The sequence below is a fragment of the Lytechinus variegatus genome, chromosome 19 (genome assembly GCF_018143015.1).
Source record: "Lytechinus variegatus isolate NC3 chromosome 19, Lvar_3.0, whole genome shotgun sequence".
In the NCBI taxonomy this organism is placed as follows: Eukaryota; Metazoa; Echinodermata; class Echinoidea; order Temnopleuroida; family Toxopneustidae; genus Lytechinus; species Lytechinus variegatus.
Window position 1 is genome coordinate 14,543,530 of NC_054758.1, and position 22,800 is coordinate 14,566,329.

Sequence of the window (22,800 nt, forward strand, 5' to 3'; positions counted from 1 at the left end):
GGTGGTATTCCCATAGCCATGATTTACTTAAAGGTCAAGTCCACGTGAGAAAATTGTTGATTTGAATCAATAGAGAAAAATCCAACAAGCATAACACTGAAAGTTATACACATCCTGGCTGGTATGCAAATGAGGAGACTATGACATCATCCACTCTCTGTTTCTTTTGTATTTTATTATATTACATATGAAGTTTTCTAATTTTCTCCTCATTGTCAAGTGATGCAACGATTAATTCCTCCCTGAACATGTGGAATTAGCATATTTTAATCTTATATGGTTCAGTCAAGTTGGTTGTTTTCAAATTTATAAAAATTGAAATATTGTATAATTCAAACAATGAAAAACAAAAGAAATAGTGAGTGATGGACATCATCGACTGACTTGCCTAGTTTTGCATATCCCTGTTTTTTGGAAAAATAAGCGAAACTTTAAAATGTCATAACTTTCTTATTTTACATCCGATTTTGATGAAATTTTCAGCACTATGCTAGTTTGATATTTCTTTATTTATTCAAGTCTACATTTTCCTGGGGTGGACTTGACCTTTAAACCTGGGTTAGCTTTGACCACACTTGTATGGAGTCATTGGAGTGCCAGTTCTCAACCCATGCATTCACCAATTAAAAATCATTCTAATTCCACTAAACTGCTTTTACAAATATTGTCTAGAACATAACATTTTAATAAACGGAACATGTTTCGAGGTGTCGCACCTCATCCTCAGCCTGAAAATTATTAACAGAGTCATTGGTATTTATACAGTTAGGATGTCAAGTAAAAATTTCAAGAATGTAGTTACACAGGATTACAAGGTGTGAATTCAATGTTAAATGGAATGAAGTTAAAAAAAATTACAAGTCTATGGAGTCATCAGATAGGGGTGGGTTAAATTAAATGGATAACATTATTTGGTAATTGTACACCTGTTGGTTTAGTTGAGGTTGTTTCCATTTGATGAAAAGCCCTTCTTTTATTTTTAGTTGAAAATCTGTTTGAGCAGTATCGAGAATTTTGAAACAGTGGGTATTGCATTCTAACAAGCATTGGGGTGACGATTGCAAGTGTCTCCAGACATGGGAGTTCTTGTCCTTCCCCAGGTGTTCCTGTACTCGTGTCTTATAATGACGCTTGGTTTGACCAATATAGCGAGCTTTACATCTCGCACATGTAAATTGATATATGACACGAGCACGAAGCTCCTGGGGAATGGAGTCTTTCACAGAAAGTAAAGAACTGAGCTTGAAAGATGAGAAAGAAAGAGTAATATGAAGATCTTGGCAATATTGTTTAACCATAATGTTGATTCTCTTTTCAAGTTCCTTTGATGCTTTACCAATATATGGTAACTTGAAAAATCTTGTAGTCTTTTTCTCCTGACCATTGTTTGGGTTTTGGATGTTTTGAAAGTATTGGTTCAATGACCTTTCGATCAACCAACCTGGGTACATGTTTCTGTTCAACACCTTCTTCAAATTCTCGATACAAGTATCAAAGAGATGAGAGTGACTGCAAATTTTGTAAGCCCTATCTATCAGCGTTCTAATCAATCCGGTTTTGTATTTGTAACAAGTAAAGCTGAGAAAATTTGTATACAACCCAGTGTAATTCTTCTTATGAAAGACTGAAGTAGTATAAACATCTGTGCTATTGTTGATTAAAATATCTAAAAAGGGCAACTGTCCATGTTCTTCCTTTTCAACAGTGAAATTTATATTGGGATGCCTGGAGTTCAAATAGTCATGAAAGGTTTGAACCTCATCTTCATTGTTAAAATGCAAAACACATCGTCTACATATCTGCGATAGAATGGAACATTGGGTCCTTCAAACTCTTCCAACCATTTCTTTTCATGATGACCCATAAATAGGTTTGCCAGTGTAGGGGCAAGAGGAGAGCCCATAGCAACTCCATCAACCTGGTCATACATTTCACCATTGATTAGGAATTGGGTCTGTTTGGTAGCATATTTGAACAATTCAATCAGTTCATCTTTACTAAAACATACATCATTGTTATACGTCACCCCAATGCTTGTTAGAATGCAATACCCACTGTTTCAAAATTCTCGATACTGCTCAAACAGATTTTCAACTAAAAATAAAAGAAGGGCTTTTCATCAAATGGAAACAACCTCAACTAAACCAACAGGTGTACAATTACCAAATAATGTTATCCATTTAATTTAACCCACCCCTATCTGATGACTCCATAGACTTGTAGATTTTTTTTTACTTCATTCCATTTAACACTGAATTCACACCTTGTAATTCTGTGTAACTACATTCTTGAAATTTTTACTTGACATCTTTGTATAAATACCAATGACTCTGTTAATAATTTTCAGGCTGAGGATGAGGTGCGACACCTCGAAACATGTTCCGTTTATTAAAATGTTATGTTCTATTCTTTATATTCGTCTTCAATTTAGTATCGTGTCGTTCTTTTGGAAGTATGAAATATTGTCTATATTGCGAAATGGGAGGAATAGGGAAGTACAAAAATAATATGGAATTTAATGAACTAAATGATACCGTATAATTGCCACGAATATGGAAGAAACATTAAGCAGCCAAGCATTCCATAGAAGTGTGGTTTAAAATTATAGTTGAGACTAGGGTTAAACCTCGAGGTTTAATTAGCAGAATTGCATCCTAACTGTTTTTACTCACTTGTTCTATATCGTGATGCTGCAAGAAGTACATCATCGCTATCCCTGCGCACTTCAAATTCATAGAGGACACCAGGTATCAGTGGAGAGCTAAGCTGAAAGTAAAATAATGAAGAAAGACCACCGGCGAGGTTTCTGGGAGGATACTCGGTCTCTGATGTCGCATCCACTGATCGTCCGACGAGGTAACTATCTTCACTGAACGTGGGTTCAAAGATGAAGCTGAAATAGTTAATTCCAGCCGTATCAAGGCAAATGCGGCATGCTAAAAAGAGTCAATGACAAAAAGAAGATTAAACTGATGTATGTTTTGATTCATCCAGGAAGAACTAGGAGTTGCGAAAGAGAAAATAAATCTGATTATGATGCAGTCACATTTCTCCTACGGTAGCCATTTCAACGTTTTTTTACAGCCACTACATATAGTTGGTTTGAATAAAAAATGAATAAAATGTGACAGAGTTTCACGTCCAATCCAGGATGCTTCTTCTGAAATGGCGGAAAATCATCACTGCCACTTCGTGCTGATGCACAATTGATGTTATTGTATTTGACGAGCTGACAAAGCGTACCGGATCGGACGTGACACTGTTCTCAATTTCAATGATAGCATAAAGTTCAGATGAATAGAATATTTTCTTCGTAGGAAAATAAAAATATTCTTTAATCACAATGTAAATGATATTCTGCTTCTGAGAGTGGTTTTGTTTATCTTTTTTTTACTTGAAATATTTTGGCGGGGGTCATGTGGGGTCATCACCAGAACACCCAGTGTTAATAATAGGGGAGGGGTAGTTGCCCTTGTTACCTACATCTCACCCCCACTGCCTCCAAATATTGTGAAATTTACACTTCTTTGCTAAAAATCTGAAAATTCACCAAACTGGTGCCCCAAACCCTTCAGAGATGCAAAAGGGCCTCCATGATATGCTCAATTGCTTTTCTCCCTTGCTTTCAACTTTATATGAAAAAAAAAGCTGCATCCCTCCTCCAACATATGCCACCAACATTTTGTTACAGGCAGGCCCTCTTGGATGTTTCCCCTGCCCCAACCCCCTCTCCCATTTAGAACTGCTTCTTGTACACCTGCGCCCCATCATAAAGAAGCCGGCATTCAAGGGGCCTTTTTGCAACTTACAGGGAGCTTGAATCCGACGTTTTGGGAGTGAAATACAATGATGTCAAAATGTTCAAATAAAAATTTTAAAGCATTTATATGTTTCAGAAAAGTATGAAAATATTCTGGAAAAAAAAACAGTTTTGTGTTCTCAAGGAGTCACCCTTTGCCGAGCCTACGTGTATTTGTCTCGCCTGTGAAGTATTGATACTTACGTGGAATAACAATATTACTCTCAACAACTGCTTCTCCCGCCTGGCCGTCCGAGTTAACAGCTACCACGCTGAAACTATAAGTGCTACTATCGTAGAGATGGTCCACCTCGTACACTCCATTAGAAGCCGGTTCGAAACTCATCTCATAGGCCTCACGAACAGGGTTCGTTGACTCGATGGTAACATTGTAACGCACTGGGGTGTTGCCGTCAAGCGGCTCTTGCCACGATGCGCTAAATCCCCACTGCTGAATGTCACTAATGGCAAGGCTCCGTACCTGACCAGGCGTCTGGGCTATAGCAAGCTGCAAGACATTGATTAGTATGAAGAAATATTTTGAATTAGTATCATGATCCTTAAAGGTCAAGTCAACCCCAGAAAAATGTTAATTTGAATCCAAACATAAATTGATAGCCCATGGCCTGGTTTTGATTCCTGCAAATCTATAAAAATTATCACAAATTGAGATTGGAACAAAATCATGTGTTCATGTGTCTATAACAGAACTGACTAGTCATTATCAAGCCGCAATCATTCGTGCTCGATTGGTGTAGCTGATCAAATTTGCACATATGTACACAATGAATATTCACACATATTCATTCATACACAATAATCAAATATCAAACAAGCAAAACGCTGAAAATTTCTTCAAAATAATTAAAGCTGTTCTTATTTTTAACAAAACATTATACTAATAAAACATAGGATTCACATAGTCTTATCAAGGCGCTTTAAGAGAGCAAAACATAAAAGTATAGAGAACTTAGAGAAGTACAAGAAAAGATACATCATAAATATTCAAAAATGTCTGTCTTCAAACCTAGTAGTATGTGCTAGTGAACAAATGCAATATTAGGTTGCCCTTATTAAAAGGATGTTGCAGAGTTTGAGTTCTTCAGCTCCTGTGGTAGTGAATTCCACATGGCTGGTCCGACATGAGCTAAGGATCAATTGCCCCAGGATTTTTTTAGATATTGGAATATGTTAGTGGTATACATTCTTTGGGATGATCACACAACTCAGTGATATGCAATGAGAAGGTCAATTGTGTCACTCACAAGTTCTTATATTTCGTTTGAATTATATGTTTGAATTTAAGAAATATTACCATTTTTACAGATTTAACAATAATTGCCAACTTTTCTGGTCCAAAATATGTGAATACAAAGGTAAATCCACATATTCAGGGAAGAACAAAGTTTTTATTCACATGACAATGTAAAGTAAAATATTTTATGAAACACAAAAATAAATAGTGAGTGGGTGATGCCATCAGTCAAGGGTATATAACTGTGAATTGTGAATTTAAATGTAACTTACAAATAAAAAAAAACATATTTTAAATTTGATTTTGATGAAATTGTCAGTTATTATGCTTGTTGGATTTTTCTCTCTTTATTCAAGTCAACTTTTTGTTAGGGTGCTGGACTTGTCCTTTAAATTCAACATTGCTTTTCAAAGCATTTTTTATATTAGGACATTTGTAGAATTTACAATAGGATATGGAGGTGACACCTCTGCAAAGAACATCATATATACAGGGCCGTCACCAGCTTTTTTCTAGGGGGGTGCTTTTTATGAAAAAAAAAACACAAAAACACAAAAAACAACGTATTAACTCAATTTCATGCAGTTATATAGCCCGCCGGCCAGAATGGATATAGAAAGAACATACTGGTCAACATGCCTATTGTTCCTCAATGCAGTTTCGGTGTCTGTGAAGGATACTGGCTTACCATTGCTAGATGTCACCCCCCCCCCTCCGGTTTTGTTTTGTTTTGTTTTTTATTTTATTATTTGTTTTTTATTTTTTTATATTAATTTGGTTCTGAAGGGGGGTGCGTTCGCACCCTCCGCACCCCCCCCCCTGGCGACGGCCCTGTATATATAATATAGTGAGTGCACCACAGAAATACTTTTAAGACAAAATGCTAAAAATGTTGGGAAGAAGTACAAAGAAGGTGGTTCACAAATCAGGAGTCTTGCCTGATTTCGTGAGAAAACAATATGCAATGTGCTCTTTTGAAACCCTAGCCTGGATGGCCTTTGACATTATCATCCTCATGAACATCCATGTGGTATTACCAAATGATTTATTTGTACCAGTACCAATACTGATGCAGAAATAGAGAAACAAGAGCATTTGAATTCAAACTTGACCGTTTGACCCCAAGATGACCTTTGACCCTATCTTTAGCTTCCTAAACTACACACTTTGCCCAATCATGAACATGATGAATGATTCATGATTCAACTCAAAATGCATAACTCTGAGTCTGACTTAGAATGACAGGGAAAATTGCCAATCTAACAACACAATGTTAGTTAATTACTCGTTTATTGGAAGTGAACCACCCATTTTTGTTTCCAACAATGCCCAAGCAATGCCAATGGCAATTTCCATATCCATTTGCATTATCAGCTCACTCACACAGACACATGCACAGTGTACAGAGTCTCAGTCAATTTCAAACTGCTTGCATATTTAGCAAAGTCTCAGACTCGGACAAAAGAAATTCCATCCAACTGTTAAAGTTAGATTGTTTAAACTTTAAACAATTTAGATGGAAATTCTTCTGTACTACTAGGCCTATTAGTACTAGTCATGCTAATGTCAAACACCAAATTTCATGATTATCAATTCAATAATTTTCTCACAGACGATCGTGAAGTTGGAGCAACCACCACCATCCCAATCGGCCCTGTGCTGTTGTGGGCGCGTGCATGCATGCACTGCCTGGGCCCGGCAGCGATCAGTCGGTACTAGGGCCTGGCCCGGGGGACTACCGGTACCTTGCTCCGCGTGAATCACCGCACCGATCGATCTCGAATCCGAGACGTGAGGAATGGGGACCCGCGTTGGAGACCCAACAAAATTATGCCCCAAATTAACTGAACCATTTCCAATTACCTCAATTCAAGATAGATCGAATCACAATTTATCCACTCATAGGTGCTGACTAAGTGACGATGACATTCCATCGAGTAAGCCAAGTGCTCACCCTTCCATTCCAAAGCAGGCCATCACATCTCACGCTTTTTACAGTGTATGTCGTCTGCTTCATCTTTTTAATTTTTCGTTCTCGTATTTTTTTTTATCTATCAACGTTGAGGGCATGCATCCCAGGCCCACTAAAAAACTTCGTGCGAAATGCCGGGGGGGGACACCTGATTGATTGATTTTATTTGGCAAGTCACCATAACATATATACAGTAGCATTAAAACAACAGGCTTGCACAGGATGACCCACGAAAGCTCGAAAGCTTATTTCCAGTGGGGTCCTCAATAATACAGAATTAAGATGATAAAATGGTAAAATTATATACATATTAAAAATGAAGAAAAAAAATCAGAATTTAATTACCAATAAATAAGATATATAGACAATAAATAAAGGGAGCATGGAAAACTCTTTTTACTTATTGGACAAATAAGATCGGTGGTTTTCCATTATGTTTACATTATAATTGTAATAGTCTAGACATTGTTAATTTAGGGAAAAGGTATAATCTACCCTCCTTTTATATCGATTTTCTATATGTTTGGGCAAATTTGAGATACCAGAATTTTTTTTAAATAACTGATATTCCAAAACAAGTTTTATGGAATAACAGTAATATAAAAATACAAAATGAAACGCTAAGTTTTAATAAGTGGAGGAAATCTGGTGTATTGCTGGTAAATCATGTTATAAAACTAAATGGAAAAACCTCAATACGGTATTTGATGATTTTGAAAACAGAAAACTATAATACAATTTTGAACTACAAAAGTTGAAGAAAGCATTTTCCAACACATGGCTGGAAAATAGATCAAATGCACAACAAAAGGAAATAACGATTATACCTAACCTTATTGAAATATCAAATGGTGATATAATTCATGTAAATATCTTGAAAGCTAGACATTATTATCATTATTATTTAGAACATAACAAAACAGAAGCATCTTTCTTTATGTTTTGGCAAAATTATTTAGGACTTCAGATAGAAATTAATTGGGACAAAGTCCTGTATTTTAAACTTAGACAAATAAAAGATAACAAGGTTAGAGAATTTAATTTTAAGCTTCTGCATAAAATACTTCCGTCCCAATCAAATTTATTTAAATGGAGTTTAAAAATGATGATAAATGTAATCTCTGTTTACTTAAGGGAACAATAATGCATATGTTGATAAAATGTGAGAATATAAAACCTCTATGGAAAATGGTAGAAGATACAATTCTTTCTGTTTCTAAAGTACAGATCTGTGTTAATGAAAACATAGTGATTTTAGGTTGGAATATACAGGAACCGAAATACTGGTTAATTAATATCATTTTGAATTTTACTCAATACACCATTTACAGAAATTATATTGAAACGAGTATGAAAAAAGGCTATTATTTTGTTAACGTAAATAGATTATGAATGAATTTGAAAATGAAACTAAGATGGTATTTAAGTTCAAAATATGTTACCAAAAATAAGAATACAAAGGAAATTGACATATTGCTGGAACTCATTTATTGATTGATTAATTTGATTACTGTATATACTTTGTGATTTGTAAATTGTATTATAGAGATGTAAATAAAGTCCCTCGAAAGAGGTTTAAAGAGAGAAAAAAAGACAATAAATAAGATATATACAAGAATATAACGAAGAAGAAGAAGAAAAGAAGGAGAAGGAGAAGGAAGAGGAGGAGCAGAAGAAGAGAGGGGACGACCGTACAACATATCATTTGCATCTTCTTTTTGACTCTCAAGTGAAAAATATTCTTTTAATTTCCTCTTAAAGTGCAAAAAGTTTCCTATTTCCTTTATATCATTGGGAAGGGAATTCCAATGTTTTATAGCATTGTAATAAAAGGAGTTACTAATACTACCCACCCTTTCTGGTAAGCAAAAGTTGAAATGGCTGTTTCTTGTATTATAGTTATGTATTTCGGTAACTAGATTAAAGTTTGATCCAATGTAATGATTCGATCTATTGTGATAGATTTTATGCACGTGGTGCAAAATAAGCTGCTTTGATCTTTTGTTGACTTCAAGAAAACCTGCTCCAGAGATTTTTTTTTCCTCTGATTAACAGCACGTTATCCATTTCACCTACCCAGCTCATTTCATGCTATTTCAATTTTCCATCTTTGTTTCTTTTCAGTTGCTCCTCAACATGCATGATCGTATTTCCGAATTCTTGTTTATATTAGGACTGCAAAATGGGCTTTTTTTACCGGTTTCTTTCTATAGTTTAATCTTTGAAATGCAAGATTTTTCAGGATTTTTTGCGAGAGGGAAGTCATTATTTTATAATGATCAATAAATTGTTGAATTTCAAATGGGAGAGTTGATGAATCAGCCCCTGTGCCTTACTTTTGTAAAAACGATTTAAAAAGAACAATTGTATGTTTTAGCATAATATTATAATTATTATCAATTTCCTGCTTCCAAATTATAATACCAGCTTATTTGTGCAAGGCCCTAGTATAAAGATTGCAATAAACTACTTTGTTACAATAAAGTTTTATATACATGATTTTTCTATTAAAAAAGTAACCGAAGTTGTAAACGTTACGTTAGCCATAATTATGGGATGCCCCAGTCCACCAACTTTCGACAGAAACCTTTCAGCTGTCCACGGAGAATTGACTTGCATATTTTGCAAAAGAATAGCTGCAAGAAAAGGTTTACGTAGTGATTGCAAAAAGACGCTTAATTCCTGTCGAAGTATGGCCACCAAACTGGGGCCGTCACAGAAAGGTTGGCGATTAATCGCTAATTTGAAAGAACAATTCGGATCAGTGGTTCCTAGTCACTCTACAAAGCAAAATGCGCATGCTTTTGATCTAGATCAAGAACGATGATCTTGATCGGCCATTTCATTTAGCGATTAACGCTAACCGTTTTGATACGGAGCCCTGATGACTCATACAATTCTTTGTAAGGAAACATTGAATCATAATAATGGGCGTTACCATTTCGGACGGATTTTTTTAAAATTTTGTCATTCTTAAGTCGTAAATCTGTTAACAGCAGTGTCTTCCAGTCAGGGCTTAATATTTGACTTTGATTTTTTTTTACTTGCTTTGGTTTTCTTTTTCATAAGGCAACTATTAAAAAGAAATTTTCACAATGAAACATAAATATACAGTATTTAAAACATAAAATCATTTGCAGAAGACGGATTGTCAATGTAAAGCAAATATGTTTACGACTAACCAAAACGTCGGTTGAATATAATAATCATTTTCGGATTGTGCAGAAATGATGGCGCAGAATGAATGAAATTCTTACTTAATGATAATGCGATAATATACATAATCATGATGAAAAAACGACGACGATGATGATGTCGATGATGATGAAGAAGAAGATGATGATGATGATGATAAAGATGATGACGGCGATTATGATAATGATGGTGATGAAGATGAATATGGTGATGATATTGTCAATACGGAATGTAGGTCTATATGTCCTTGGTATTAGCGCACAGTGTGTGAGGGTGTGTGTGTGTGCGTGTATGTGTGAGGGGGAAATGTGTTATGGAGAGGTGTTCGTGTGGATGGTGGGTGTGTGCGTGCTACCTAGGGTGGTGGTGGTGCATAGAGGAAGGTATATAGGGCATAATGAAATTAATTTTAAACTTGCATTATAACGTCATTAACGTCACAAACACAATGACACTGACAATTTCAGATAAAAACTATTTGTCCTTTTGTTATATCAACGACAATTTATGCATTTCCAGGTGTAAATTCAAGAGAAACTGAAAGCGCGTGTTATAACATGTAATTTTAAACCAGGGGAAAATGGAACATACTTGGAGCAAAATGGTTCCATTTTGTCTCTTACGTCTAGAGTACATTTTGCCCCAATGGTGTATTTTCTTATAAAAGGTTTGCAATTATGCAAAATCCCCGAAGGCATGCAAAAACATGTGTCTGACGTTGCTGTCTTTATGATTAATATCAAAATCGATACAGCAACTACAAATTTACAGATCTATAGTCATCTCCTCCCCTTAGATCAGGAGGGTGTATTTTTTTTAGAGACATTACTCGGATGTGCTCAGATATTGCTGGATGAAAGTTCATGGTTAATGTTATGTCGCCATGTCATCTGCTTCAAAGAATTTGTAAAGAGGGCGTACTTTATTAACTTGTGCAAATTTCAAAATTCCGTTTTGCCGCGGCTAGGGTCCGTTTACCGGTTATGCCCCCACCTTCCCCTAGTATCGTGTGGTATAAGGCAAACGAGGGGCTGGCTTCATACTTTGAAAGCCGGGGTTTAGAGTCCCAGCAGGTAGTTCGTTAATACAGGCCCGTGCTACCTTTGACCGTGGTCTCGCTCTGAGATTTTTAAGTCTGGGTTAAAGTGGCCTGAGGCATTATGTACTAGTAGCTTAGAAAAAATGATGGGAACGGGTGTGTGTGTGTGTGTATTTGTGAGGGAGGGTGTGTCTGTTGGTGAATGTGTGTGAGGGTATATATGTGAGGGTGTGTGTGTGTGGACGTGTGTGTGATTGTTTGGGGGAGGGGGTAGTTTGGTCTTTAAGTATTTTTATAATAACTGATTTCATTGTTGTTTTTTTAAGATATATATATATGACTCATGATTTTGTTAAGTTAGTGGAAAAAAAGTGAAAATATGAAGTGTAAAGTATTATGTATGATTTGAAATGTTAAATTGAAATGTTATGTAACTATTTGTTTATGAAATCAGAATAAAAACATTATTCAAAAAAAAAAAGTGGGGGGGGTAGGGTGGATGTGTGTGTGATAAGCCTGGCTCACACTATGCGATTCGTTGCGACGTGATAATTCAAGAAATCGAATTTTGCATTAAATATCAAAGTTCCAAGACCCCCGTGGTCGGAGTAGTCCCAATCGGCTTCCAGTCGCAGCCGATGATGACGTCAATAAGATTTGGATTTGAATTTGTTTTTAGTCATTCAAGGAGGCTCGACCGGACTGAATTTCGATTTTAGTATAGTCCTACCAATATTATGAACTCTGATCAGTATGATTTTATTAATTGGAATCTCCAAATCAAATGTTATCACAATTTCTATGATATTTGGATCGCAACGAATCGCAAAGTGTGAGCCGGGCTTTAGGGTGTGTGTGTGTGTGGGGGGGGGGGGGTACGATCAGAGAGAAGTATATGCCCGCGTGTCAGGTCGGTGTGTGTTGTTGGATGGGGCATGTCTGTGTGGGCGTCTGTTGTGAGTGAGAATATGATATCCAGGCTCAGGCCTTTATCGCAATTGTTTCAATTTAAAGTTTCTCCATTGTGATTTTGCTATCATAACAACATCCTATAAATGGATTTGGATATACTTTCCAAACCATAGGCCATCCTAATCAATAACATGTTTATATGGATCCAATTGATAATTTCTCTCTTATGTCAGTTCTTTAGCTAATGGTTTCAGTTTTTAGTATACGTTAAACTCAACTCATTTTTTTATTTCACTTATGAGAGAGTACGAAGTTATTACATAGTATAATCACAAATGAAATAAGCACCTCATTATTCATTCACCCCCCCCCCCCCATATACGTCGGATGTCTCACTAACTTTGTCGTTGTTATTGATTATGAGAGTCAACATTAACATAAGCTATTTAAGGCTTGGTCACACCGCCCGAGCGTTGTTGGAGCGGTCGTGGAACGGAATGGAAAGAGAGTCGAATTTCGCTCACAAAATTGGGGGGAAAAATCGAAAAAAAAAAAAAAATCGAAATCGAAAATGGTGAAAAAAAAATCGAAATCGAAAAAAAAAACAATCGAAATCGAAAATGGTGAACGGTAGCGAGCGGTGATGATTTTTTTCTCTCCGCTCCACGACCGCTCCAACAACGCTCGGGCGGTGTGACCATGCAGGCCTTTAGACAAAACAGACAGCAACTTCCATCATGCTTTATCAGAAAAGGAAAATGAAAAGTTAATTATTTCCATTTTCGCTTTGCATCCCCTCCCAAATAGGTGGCAATTTGAAGATGGGCAAGACGATGAGACTTTTTCTTTCTCATTCATAAATACCGTATATGAGTCGAAAAACACTCCATGCCTTACATGCCTCCAATTTATTTTAAAGACAAATCATGTCGTGAACACATAATTATTGCATGAAGGTCTGAAAGACGTACCATTTTCTCCCGAATAATGTGTGTAGGTTATAGGTGTATGCTTGGATAGTATTCTTTGTTGTAAAATTAATTTTGATTTAAGGCAAAGTAAAACAATTAATTAATCCAGATGTCAATGAAGTCACAATCCTAACAAGAGCTGCACTAAAATTCATTGCAAAAGACTTTTTCCAAATATAACATGAAAGTTGTTTATCGAGCACATTATTATATGAACTGTCAAGTTAGTTTCATGTAGCATTTTTTTTTCAAAGAAAGTCTTCATTCGACTTGTTCAATATTTCTTCACAAATCATATAATCAAATTCTAAACTGCATTTGACACATTGCAAACAATATTAGTCATTATTTTATAGAAAATAAAAATTAGATTACATCGATATGCCTCGATCCATCGAGATTTACAATAAACTCATTTTGTTACTTATTCATGATACGTTCTATCTCATGCCGTTATTTCAACTTCTTTTGAAATAATAAATATGATAAATAAACTTTTACACATCCAGTTGAAAATATGTATTGTTTAGCATGCACAATATCATATTTCTAAGAAGAATGATTTCCACCTGGTATTCCAAATACAAATTATTGAAAGACAACTTAGTTTATTTTGCTTATGATACCACGCTCCTACATTGTAATTACTTGTACTTGTTTAAATCTGTGGACATTTATGATCTAATATTATTATTATGATTGTCTAAATGTCAACTTGTTAATCTCATCAATTAATTTTTATTTCTCTACGATTACTATGAAAAGGTATTTTTATTTCTAAAAAAGTTCATCCGAGTTAATTTGAACGTAAATCATTATATTCATGAATAAAATATAGTTGTATCTACCCTTTTCTCTTTAATGACAATAATTTGTTATGAATGTTTCTTTAAGATCATTGCAGGCATGGAAACTTTTTATGTGCCATGATATCCCAATTTACTGACGTGCAACTGTAAACATATAGGCCAACCGAGTCAATAAGTAATAAAGTAAATATGACATGACAGCGAAGTGGCAGAAAGGCAGAGACCCAATTTACAAACCGGGGGTCATGGGCTCAATCGAAGCATGATCAAAGACATCCTACCAAAGACTATATATATATATATGAGTGTGTGTGAAGCTATACATGTACAACAGCTTTGGCAACTCTTTTGTTTTAAATATTGTGTAAAGAAATTGATGAAGAGAACAATGGTAGGCGTAGCTTAAATCAAGGTTCCCCAGAGCTATCTACCCTTTGGAAAAATTGGTGATGCCGAAAAAATGTCTCTGCCGGGAATCGAACCCGGGCCCCCAGCTTTGAACGCCGGTGCCTTAACCACTAGACCACAGAGACGGGTTAGTGGCTAGGCGACCCTGATCCAATTGACCGTCAGATAGACAGATTTTCGACACCATACCAATTATAATTTCCTTTGTCGGGTGAAGTTGGGTTTTGAACAATGACAAGCCGCCATGCCTCAGCTGGATCAAAGCTATTGCTTTGATACAAAGCTAGTGCTTTGATACAGTACACGTATGGGAGAAAGTATACAAATGTGTGTGAAGCTAAACATACACAAAAGCTTTGGCAACTCTTTTGTTTGGATCAGGGTCGCCTAGCCACTAACCCGTCTCTGTGGTCTAGTGGTTAAGGCACCGGCGTTCAAATCTGGGGGCCCGGGTTCGATTCCCGGCAGAGACATTTTTTCGGCATCACCAATTTTTCCAAAGGGTAGATAGCTCTGGGGAACCTTGATTTAAGCTACGCCTACCATTGTTCTCTTCATCCATTTCTTTACACTATATATATATATATATATATATGAAGGTCCTGCGTCGGTTGTTGTACACTCTTTAAAAAAATCAGTCAAATTGGCTAGACCAGTAGTCAGCTGGGTGCAACTGACGTATATTCTAGTCAGCAATAACTATTTTCTAGTAAAATACGACTAGAAAAACAGTTGCACCCAGCTGACCCTATCAACTAGTCATGTTTGACTGATTTGTTTTTAGAGTGTAGTATAAAGAAAAATACAGGGTGAATAAAAAAAAATTAGAAATATTTATTACATATATATATATATATATATATATATATATATATATATATATATATACAGTCGTCCTCAAAATTATTCATACCCTTGTTGATATTTGTGATTTTTCATGTTTGTGATGAAATGAATCCATTTTATCAAGTTTCTCTATGATTTATGTGAGACCTACTAGTGAAAGAATAACAACAATGCACAATTCAAGAAATTTCTCTTTTCAGGGGTATTTTATTCATAGATATTCAAACAATGTCATGTTCAAAATTATTCATACCCTAGGTTTTCTGAGTCCAATGTCTTTCATCGATAGTCAATAGCATAGCCTTTGTTCTTTACAACTGCTTCTAGACGATTCCTGTAAGTGTCCACAAGCTTCCTGCACGTCTCCTGCGGGATGTTGGCCCATTCTTCCTTGGCGTAGGCCTCAAGCTGGGTCAGGTTAGTCGGGTTCCTAGCCATCACTCTGACTTTCATGTCTCGCCACAAGTTCTCGATCGGATTCAGGTCAGGACTCTGACTTGGCCATTCTAGGACGTTGTTATCATGGTCCTTGAACCATTTCTTCACCAGCTTGGCGGTATGCTTTGGGTCATTGTCTTGTTGGTACTTCCAGTTGGGGCCAAGCTGGAGTTTTTCGGCAGATTCCTACAAGTTCTCATCAAGGATCTGGATGTAATCCTCCTTTTTCATGATTCCTTTGACTCTAACGAGGTTCCCTGTGCCACTGGAAGAGAAACATCCCCATAGCATTATGTGCCCACCACCATGCTTGACGGTTGGCACAGTGTTCTTTGGATTGTGTGCTTCCCCTTTCTTCCTCCAGACGTATTCAACATCCATATGGCCAAATAACTCCAACTTCGTCTCATCAGACCACAGGATGGTTGACCAAAAGCTTGGATTTTGCTTCAGATGACCTCTAGCAAAGGCCAGTCGAGCCTTCAGGTGTTTCTTCCTGAGCAACGGTGTCTTCCGAGGCCTGCGTCCATGGAGACTTCCTTTGTGCAAGACTCTCGATGGTGGACCGGACACCTTCGTCCCTGACCGGTCAAGCGTTTCAAGTAGGGCCTTGGTTGTGGTCCGGGGGTTGTTGTTGACCTCTCTGCAGATTTTCCTGGCAAGTTTAGGGGACACCTTGCACTTCCTGCCAAGCCCACTAAGGTTCTTCACAGTGTTGTACCTCTTGTGCTTCTTGATTATGCTCTGGACTGTTGCCACAGGGACGTCATACTGCTTTGAAATGGCCTTGTAACCTTTTCCCTCAATGTGGGCATTCACAAGACGTTGCCGTAGGTCCTCACTGAGCTCCTTCTTGGCCATGATTATCAGAGACTGAGAATAACCAGAATGCTTTCCTCTATTTATACCCTTTTAGAAAGATGCTATTTTCCATCATTGTTTAATGGCTTGTTTAACAAAGAGGGTATTTAATTCATTGGAACATCTTGAAATAACTATAGAACAAAGAATAGCACATTCCCAGACAGTGAAAATAATGCGCATTGTCATAAAAGGACATTTTTGCTGAGGTATTGGCAAGGGTATGAATAATTCTGAACAAGTGCAAAAAATAACTTTCGACCCTATCTATTATTATGCTAATGAAGACTTGCCAGCTCATATGTCAAATCATGCATAGCAACAAGCAGACAAAAGATACAAAGAAAGTTACATCATAATAGCTTTTACAAGTAAAGAATCTACCAAAGAATGTTTTTCCACAAGGGGTATGAATAATTTTGAGGACAACTGTATATACAGTTGAGGCCGAAAGTTTGCATACACCCATGGAATTCAGTGAAATTCGTTCACTTGCCAGACATCTTAAATTTACTATATCTTCAGAAATATAAACACTACCATGCCAAATTTGGTTTGAAATAAAAGAGCATATTAAGCTCTTTTACATGATTGAGATGCCGCTGGCATTAAAGTAAATTTCAGGTAGAATTTCATGAAGAAAGAAAGTAATATTTGTGCAAATGTATATTCTATTGTTTGTTTTTATATTTTCAAAGATCATTATATAGAAATACATCAATTTCAAATGTATGATTTATATTACTTTTTCTATCATGATATGTCACCACTGGACAAAAAATATAATCTGAAATGTTTGTGTTGAGAAGTAACTAGCGCAAATGTGAAATGTTTTTGTCAAGTTTTTATTTTTGATTTATCTAAAATATGAAGATTTTTTGGGAAAAAATTACACTCAAATATTTTTCAGCTCCTGATGACAAAGCAATGTGATGAAGGGGTATGATATACTCATTTGTTCGATATCATATTCGTCATGATAGCACAAATATTTCATAAGATACAGTACATTTTTATGATTTTTGGCAAGTGTCAAATTTTCTTTGAATTGCCTGGGTGCGTAAACTTCTGGCCTCAACTGTATATGATATGTATATCGGTCTTCTAACTTAGTGGGCACTCAGTTGAGAGGGTGGGGGGGTAATTATAAATCATATTGTGATACAGAAGCCCAGATTAAACTGGAGTGATTGTTCAAATCGGATTTGGTTTCTATAGTTTAACTATCATATCGTCACACCCTTCGAGACCGTCCGCCATCCCAAATACGTATCGATAACCCCATGCCTTGAATACTTCTTATATTTCTTGTCTATATTCTTTAAGTTTCCCTTATTTAAGCAATTTATATCAAGTTTATTTATACCGTATTTTATTCCTTTCTTATTCTCTTGATTAGTAACAGATGAGTAAAATAATTTATTACAGTGTTTTTATTATGTATGGTGTACATTATACTATTAACATTGGAATGATATTGAACAGAAAATCTTTATATCAGTTATCTAAAAATAAATTTCAAAAATATCACTCGTACTATATATCATCATCGTATTCTTTATATATCTTTTATATCGAACTGTTTTAATTTAAATTATAATATTCATGGTTACCCTTCTAGAAATGCTGCAAACTTCCACTTTCCCAAAATAAGAACTTACCTTTCTCATAAATCTATTTTCTTTCGTGACCCACTACTTTGGAATCCTTTGCCGGTTAATTTGAAAACATCTTGTTCATTTAATATTTTTCAAACGTAACTTCACAAACTTTATATTTGATAATTAAACCTGTTTGTAAATACTTTTTTTAAAATGTAATCTAAATCTAATTGACAATAATTATTATTCTTGTTAAAGTAAGTTGGGTCGGCCGTTTTAAATGGATATTCTTTTCCTTTTTGGCTGCTTCCCTCTCAATGCTTTTTTGTGTTACTTTTATGTCTTTGATGTTATGTAAGCTTTGGTCCTATGTATTATACCACCATTATGTTCATTTTTATGCGGAGAGCAATATAAACTTGAATTGAATTATTCAGAACCATAATACAGATTATATCGACGCTTTTAAAAAAGGGTTAATTGTAACTGTGCTAGTCCCTAGGCACTTAAAATAAAAACAAAAAGCTGAGGGTAAGTATATACATTTAAAAGAGATAAGTTTTATCATTATTGTTATATGTTAACATCATATTCTCGTAGGTTTAGGAACTGTATGACTTAAAATTGGAAAAAAATATAATTGATAACTTACCGAAACGAGACAGAACACGAGAAAGATTGATATCCGTGAATCCATATTGGTATAGGTCGCACCCCACAAGGGGGGTAAACTCACACTCCAACTCCACGAAATCTAAGATACCCTAGCTTGATAGACATGAATAGAAGTCTGATTTTGCACCCCTAAAATTCTCCGACAGGGTATCCAATTTGCAAAACTCTCCAAATCTCACTATAATATTGGTTTAAAGTGGTGGTTAGAATTCATTTATCTTTGCTTTAGGTAAGAGGGCAGGTAAAATAAAAGTTCGAGAAGTTTGCACTTGATCCCTTTGGCCCGGCACGCCCAAAATGTACAGCGATCGATGCACGTAGGGACATACACCCTTGTCGTGTGTGTACGCCACAGTTCAATATACGATTACATATTTCAAGGTGTTCCAAATATGATACTGCATTTTTCCTCCATAACTCTATTCGTAACACACCCAAGTTTCTTTTGAAAGACATTCACGCTGCCGTGCATTCTAACAAAACACCCGTACCGGTCCCGAAGTTTATCATGCAAATAAACTGTATTATGTCGCTCGTTGCGTATAATAGATATATGGAAATGATTATAGTGTGATTTTGACCCTTTTGGAGATTTCAATGCGAGGCGAAACGGGAAATTTCTATTCGAATGCATAGGTCGAGTCCTTGTCGGAATTTGCTCTAAATCTGTTTAATCCTTGGCATCTATTTTGTTTTGCAACTAATCTCGCCCCGATACTGAACAGAGGTTTCATTTTCTATGCAAAATATCGGTATGCATATTTTATGAGTATAAACTCGTACTTCTGCAAACTAAACCAAGCGAGCCTGGGCCTTTCAAAAGATAATCATTTTGTCCCAATCTCTCATTATGTTTCAAATAATCGCAAGAAAAAGTGCAAAAAGATGATAGATTAAAAACAATAAAACATCATATACTGTCAATCCTTTTAATTTGAATTATGGACGAATCCGAGCTAAGAGTTAAAACCCGAATCAACAGAACAAGGAATCATTCATATAGCCCAATTCTAAATTGAACTATAACGTGTATAATGATCGTGATTATTTTTAACTCAACTCAATCACATGCACTGAAAAGCGGAGTCTAAAACTTAAAACATTTAATTTACTTTTTTATGGATCTTCAATTCGCTAAAAATCTACTCGCGGAAACCAAATACTATGAAAGAAATGTTATGTCAATGAATATTATTTGCATGAATATTATTTTGTTTTTCTTACATTATTATGTTGGAAATGAAATAAACACGTATTTAAAGCATATGTGGGACTATGTTCGGTCATGCTAATTGTCAGATCAATATACGAAGGCACTTAAAGTGTAGTGTTAAAATGCATACATCAACAATTATTTAAATTATTATGTGTATAATCATCTTTTGATAGAAAACAAGTAGGGGAATACAAGAAAAAAAATGATACAACAAAAAAGATGTTACTTTGGATTTATTTACACGTCTGTCACATATGCCAGCTGCCACTTTTTAGTAGGTGAAAAAAAAAATCAGTTTACTGCATTATGTAAAGGAACCATATTTACTATAAATAAGATCACCATAACCTAGAATCAAATAAGTTTTGTAGCAATGAGAATTAGCCATGATTACCGGAGGCGGAGACTAATTGTGTCTAACTAACAGGGCGTAGACTTGTCGAGAGATAATTGATTTTTTTTACAGAAATAGAAAAAATAAAATCTTTTTAATAAACGCTCTTGCCTCATTGGTATGTAAATGTATATAGATTTAGAGGGTGATAACTACAAACTTTAAAAACACAGCATGACCGGTAAAAGGTTCGTATGGGAAGTAAGATGTTTACTTCAAAAGTAAAATAATTCAATCGGGGTACATGCAGCATGGCAGAAAAAGAAGAATGGGAGAAAGGAATAGAAGAAGAAGAACAAGAAGAAAAAGAAGAAGGAATAGTAGAAGCAGCAGCAGCAACAGCAACGGCAACAGAAGTAGTAGTAGTGGTAGTAGTGGTAGTAGTAGTAGTAGTAGTAGTAGTAGTAGTAGTAGTAGTAGTAGTAGTAGTAGAAGAAGAAGTAGTAGTAGTAGTAGTAGCAGAAGAAGAAGAAAAAGAAAAAGAAGAAATAGTAGTAGTAGTGATAGTGGTAGTAGTAGTAGTAGTAGTAGTAGTAGTAGTAGTAGTAGTAGTAGTAGTAGTATAGTAGTAGTAGAAGAAGAAGAAGAAGAAGCAGCAGCACTCAGCAGCAGTAGTATAGTAGTAGTAGTAGTATAGTAGTAGTAGTAGTAGACTGGTATTAGTAATAACAATTTGTGAGTTGTTTCTAAAAAGAACTTCACCTCGAAATATCTGGATAGCTTGCAAGAAACTTAATTGAAAAAAAACCCTTAATTGAAGTACTTGCATAACGCGTCCCCCAAAATGTTCCTCTATACATGGCTGGATCATTAAAAAAATTATATTCAATTAAATGTGTTGTATTAGGAAGCTCGTCTCATGTACAAATATTTCTTTGGTTTCCCTTCAGAAGTTTTGAATACACAGTCTATCATATGTAAAGACTGTGCTTTTCAGCCCATTCCAAGTTTCCATACGTAGGGCACTGCTACCACTCCTGTGCGTTCTGCATTGCCTAGCATATGAACCCCAATTGCTCATTCAGAATCTGATCAGGGAATTCCCTGAGCTGACAGCTAAATCTCCATCATCTAACCAGGCTCATCAAATAGCAACCTTGCAAGTCCAGAGCAGCAATAACAGTAACTGATCATTCATTTCAAGTTTGATAATGGGAGATGGACAATGATAGAAACAACGGTTATGTCTGCTTCATGCCTAATTCCAAAAATATTGCATTCTTGATTTCATTCCCTTTTTTATTAAGTTTATAATGACCTCAAATTCACTGTACCTTTTTGAATGAAAAAACCCATCAATTTCCACAAAATAATGTTCGCTTTCGAGAAGTATGAAAATACAGAAATACAGCAGTGCTGCAAGCTTTGAATGGGCTGAAATTCATCACGACTGTTACTTAACAGGGTGTGTATTCAAAGCCGCTGAAACGAGACCAATGACATTTTCATAGAAGTTAGATTATGAAAAAGCTTTCTACTCTTGTATATTTTATTGAAAATACAACCTCATCTTGGAATTTATTTAGCCCTATGTCAGAGGGACATTTTTTTTTGGGGGGAGGCAGTCAAATGGATTGCTGTACACACGCGTGGCCAAACGCGTGTTTATTTTAAACGCGTTTTTTTTTGGTCACGCGTGTGTACAGCAATATATTTGACTGCCCCCTCCCCTGGGGGACGCGCTGAATAAACCATGTTTTTGTTTTCCAAAGGGGCTGTACCATGTCACGGGTGTCATCGACAAGTTCGATGCAATTTACGGTTATTGTGCGAAATCATAAGCCCGAATTGGAATGCTTTCTTTTGAGCCAAAACCTTCGGGCGTTGTGCTGAATATGATGGCTGGGACGAGATGAAATAGATATATGAATTAGTATTTCACAGAATTATGATAGTGTGGTATGCACTATTGTTGATGTCCCACAACGAGGGATCAATAATTGGGGTATAAGTGGCGGATCCATGCAGGCGAGGTGCAAAGGACGTATACGCCCCCATTTTTTTTTAGCATTTTCCATTCAAAATGCATATTGTTATAGCTTAATACATTTATATTTATTTAAAATATTTCAAATTCACAGAGCAAAATGTTGAAAATGTCATCAAAATCGGATAACAAATAACGAAGTTATTGAATTTTAAATTTTATCAATATTTTGTGAAAACAGTTATATGCACATCGTCATGAATATTCATTAGGAGAGCTGATGATGCCACATCCCCAATTTCCTTTTTCTTATAATATTGCATGAAATCATAAATCTTTCATTTTTATATACCTCTGCAAATGACGCGAAGTGGGGAGGGCTGAGCATGCAAAAAAATTACAATCAGATTTTTACGTTAATTTTCGTGCACAGTTTTGGAAAAAAAAACCTGTGGGGCTAAAGCCTATCCAGCCCCCCCCCC

General features: G+C 35.8%; 1 protein-coding gene across 1 annotated transcript in view; it reads right to left on the reverse strand.

Annotated features, from left to right (window-relative positions):
• The window catches only part of LOC121406300 (fibronectin-like), a 53,857-nt gene extending 34,708 nt beyond the window's left edge, over positions 1-19,149 (reverse strand). The window contains exons 1-3 of the mRNA XM_041597313.1: positions 18,759-19,149; positions 4,004-4,307; positions 2,673-2,936 (exon numbers count right to left, since the gene is read on the reverse strand). Of these exons, the coding sequence (XP_041453247.1) occupies positions 2,673-2,936; positions 4,004-4,307; positions 18,759-18,803 (613 nt within the window). The 5' untranslated portion in view covers positions 18,804-19,149. The remainder of the gene's footprint in view (positions 1-2,672; positions 2,937-4,003; positions 4,308-18,758) is intronic.
• Positions 19,150-22,800: the final 3,651 nt, after the last annotated feature.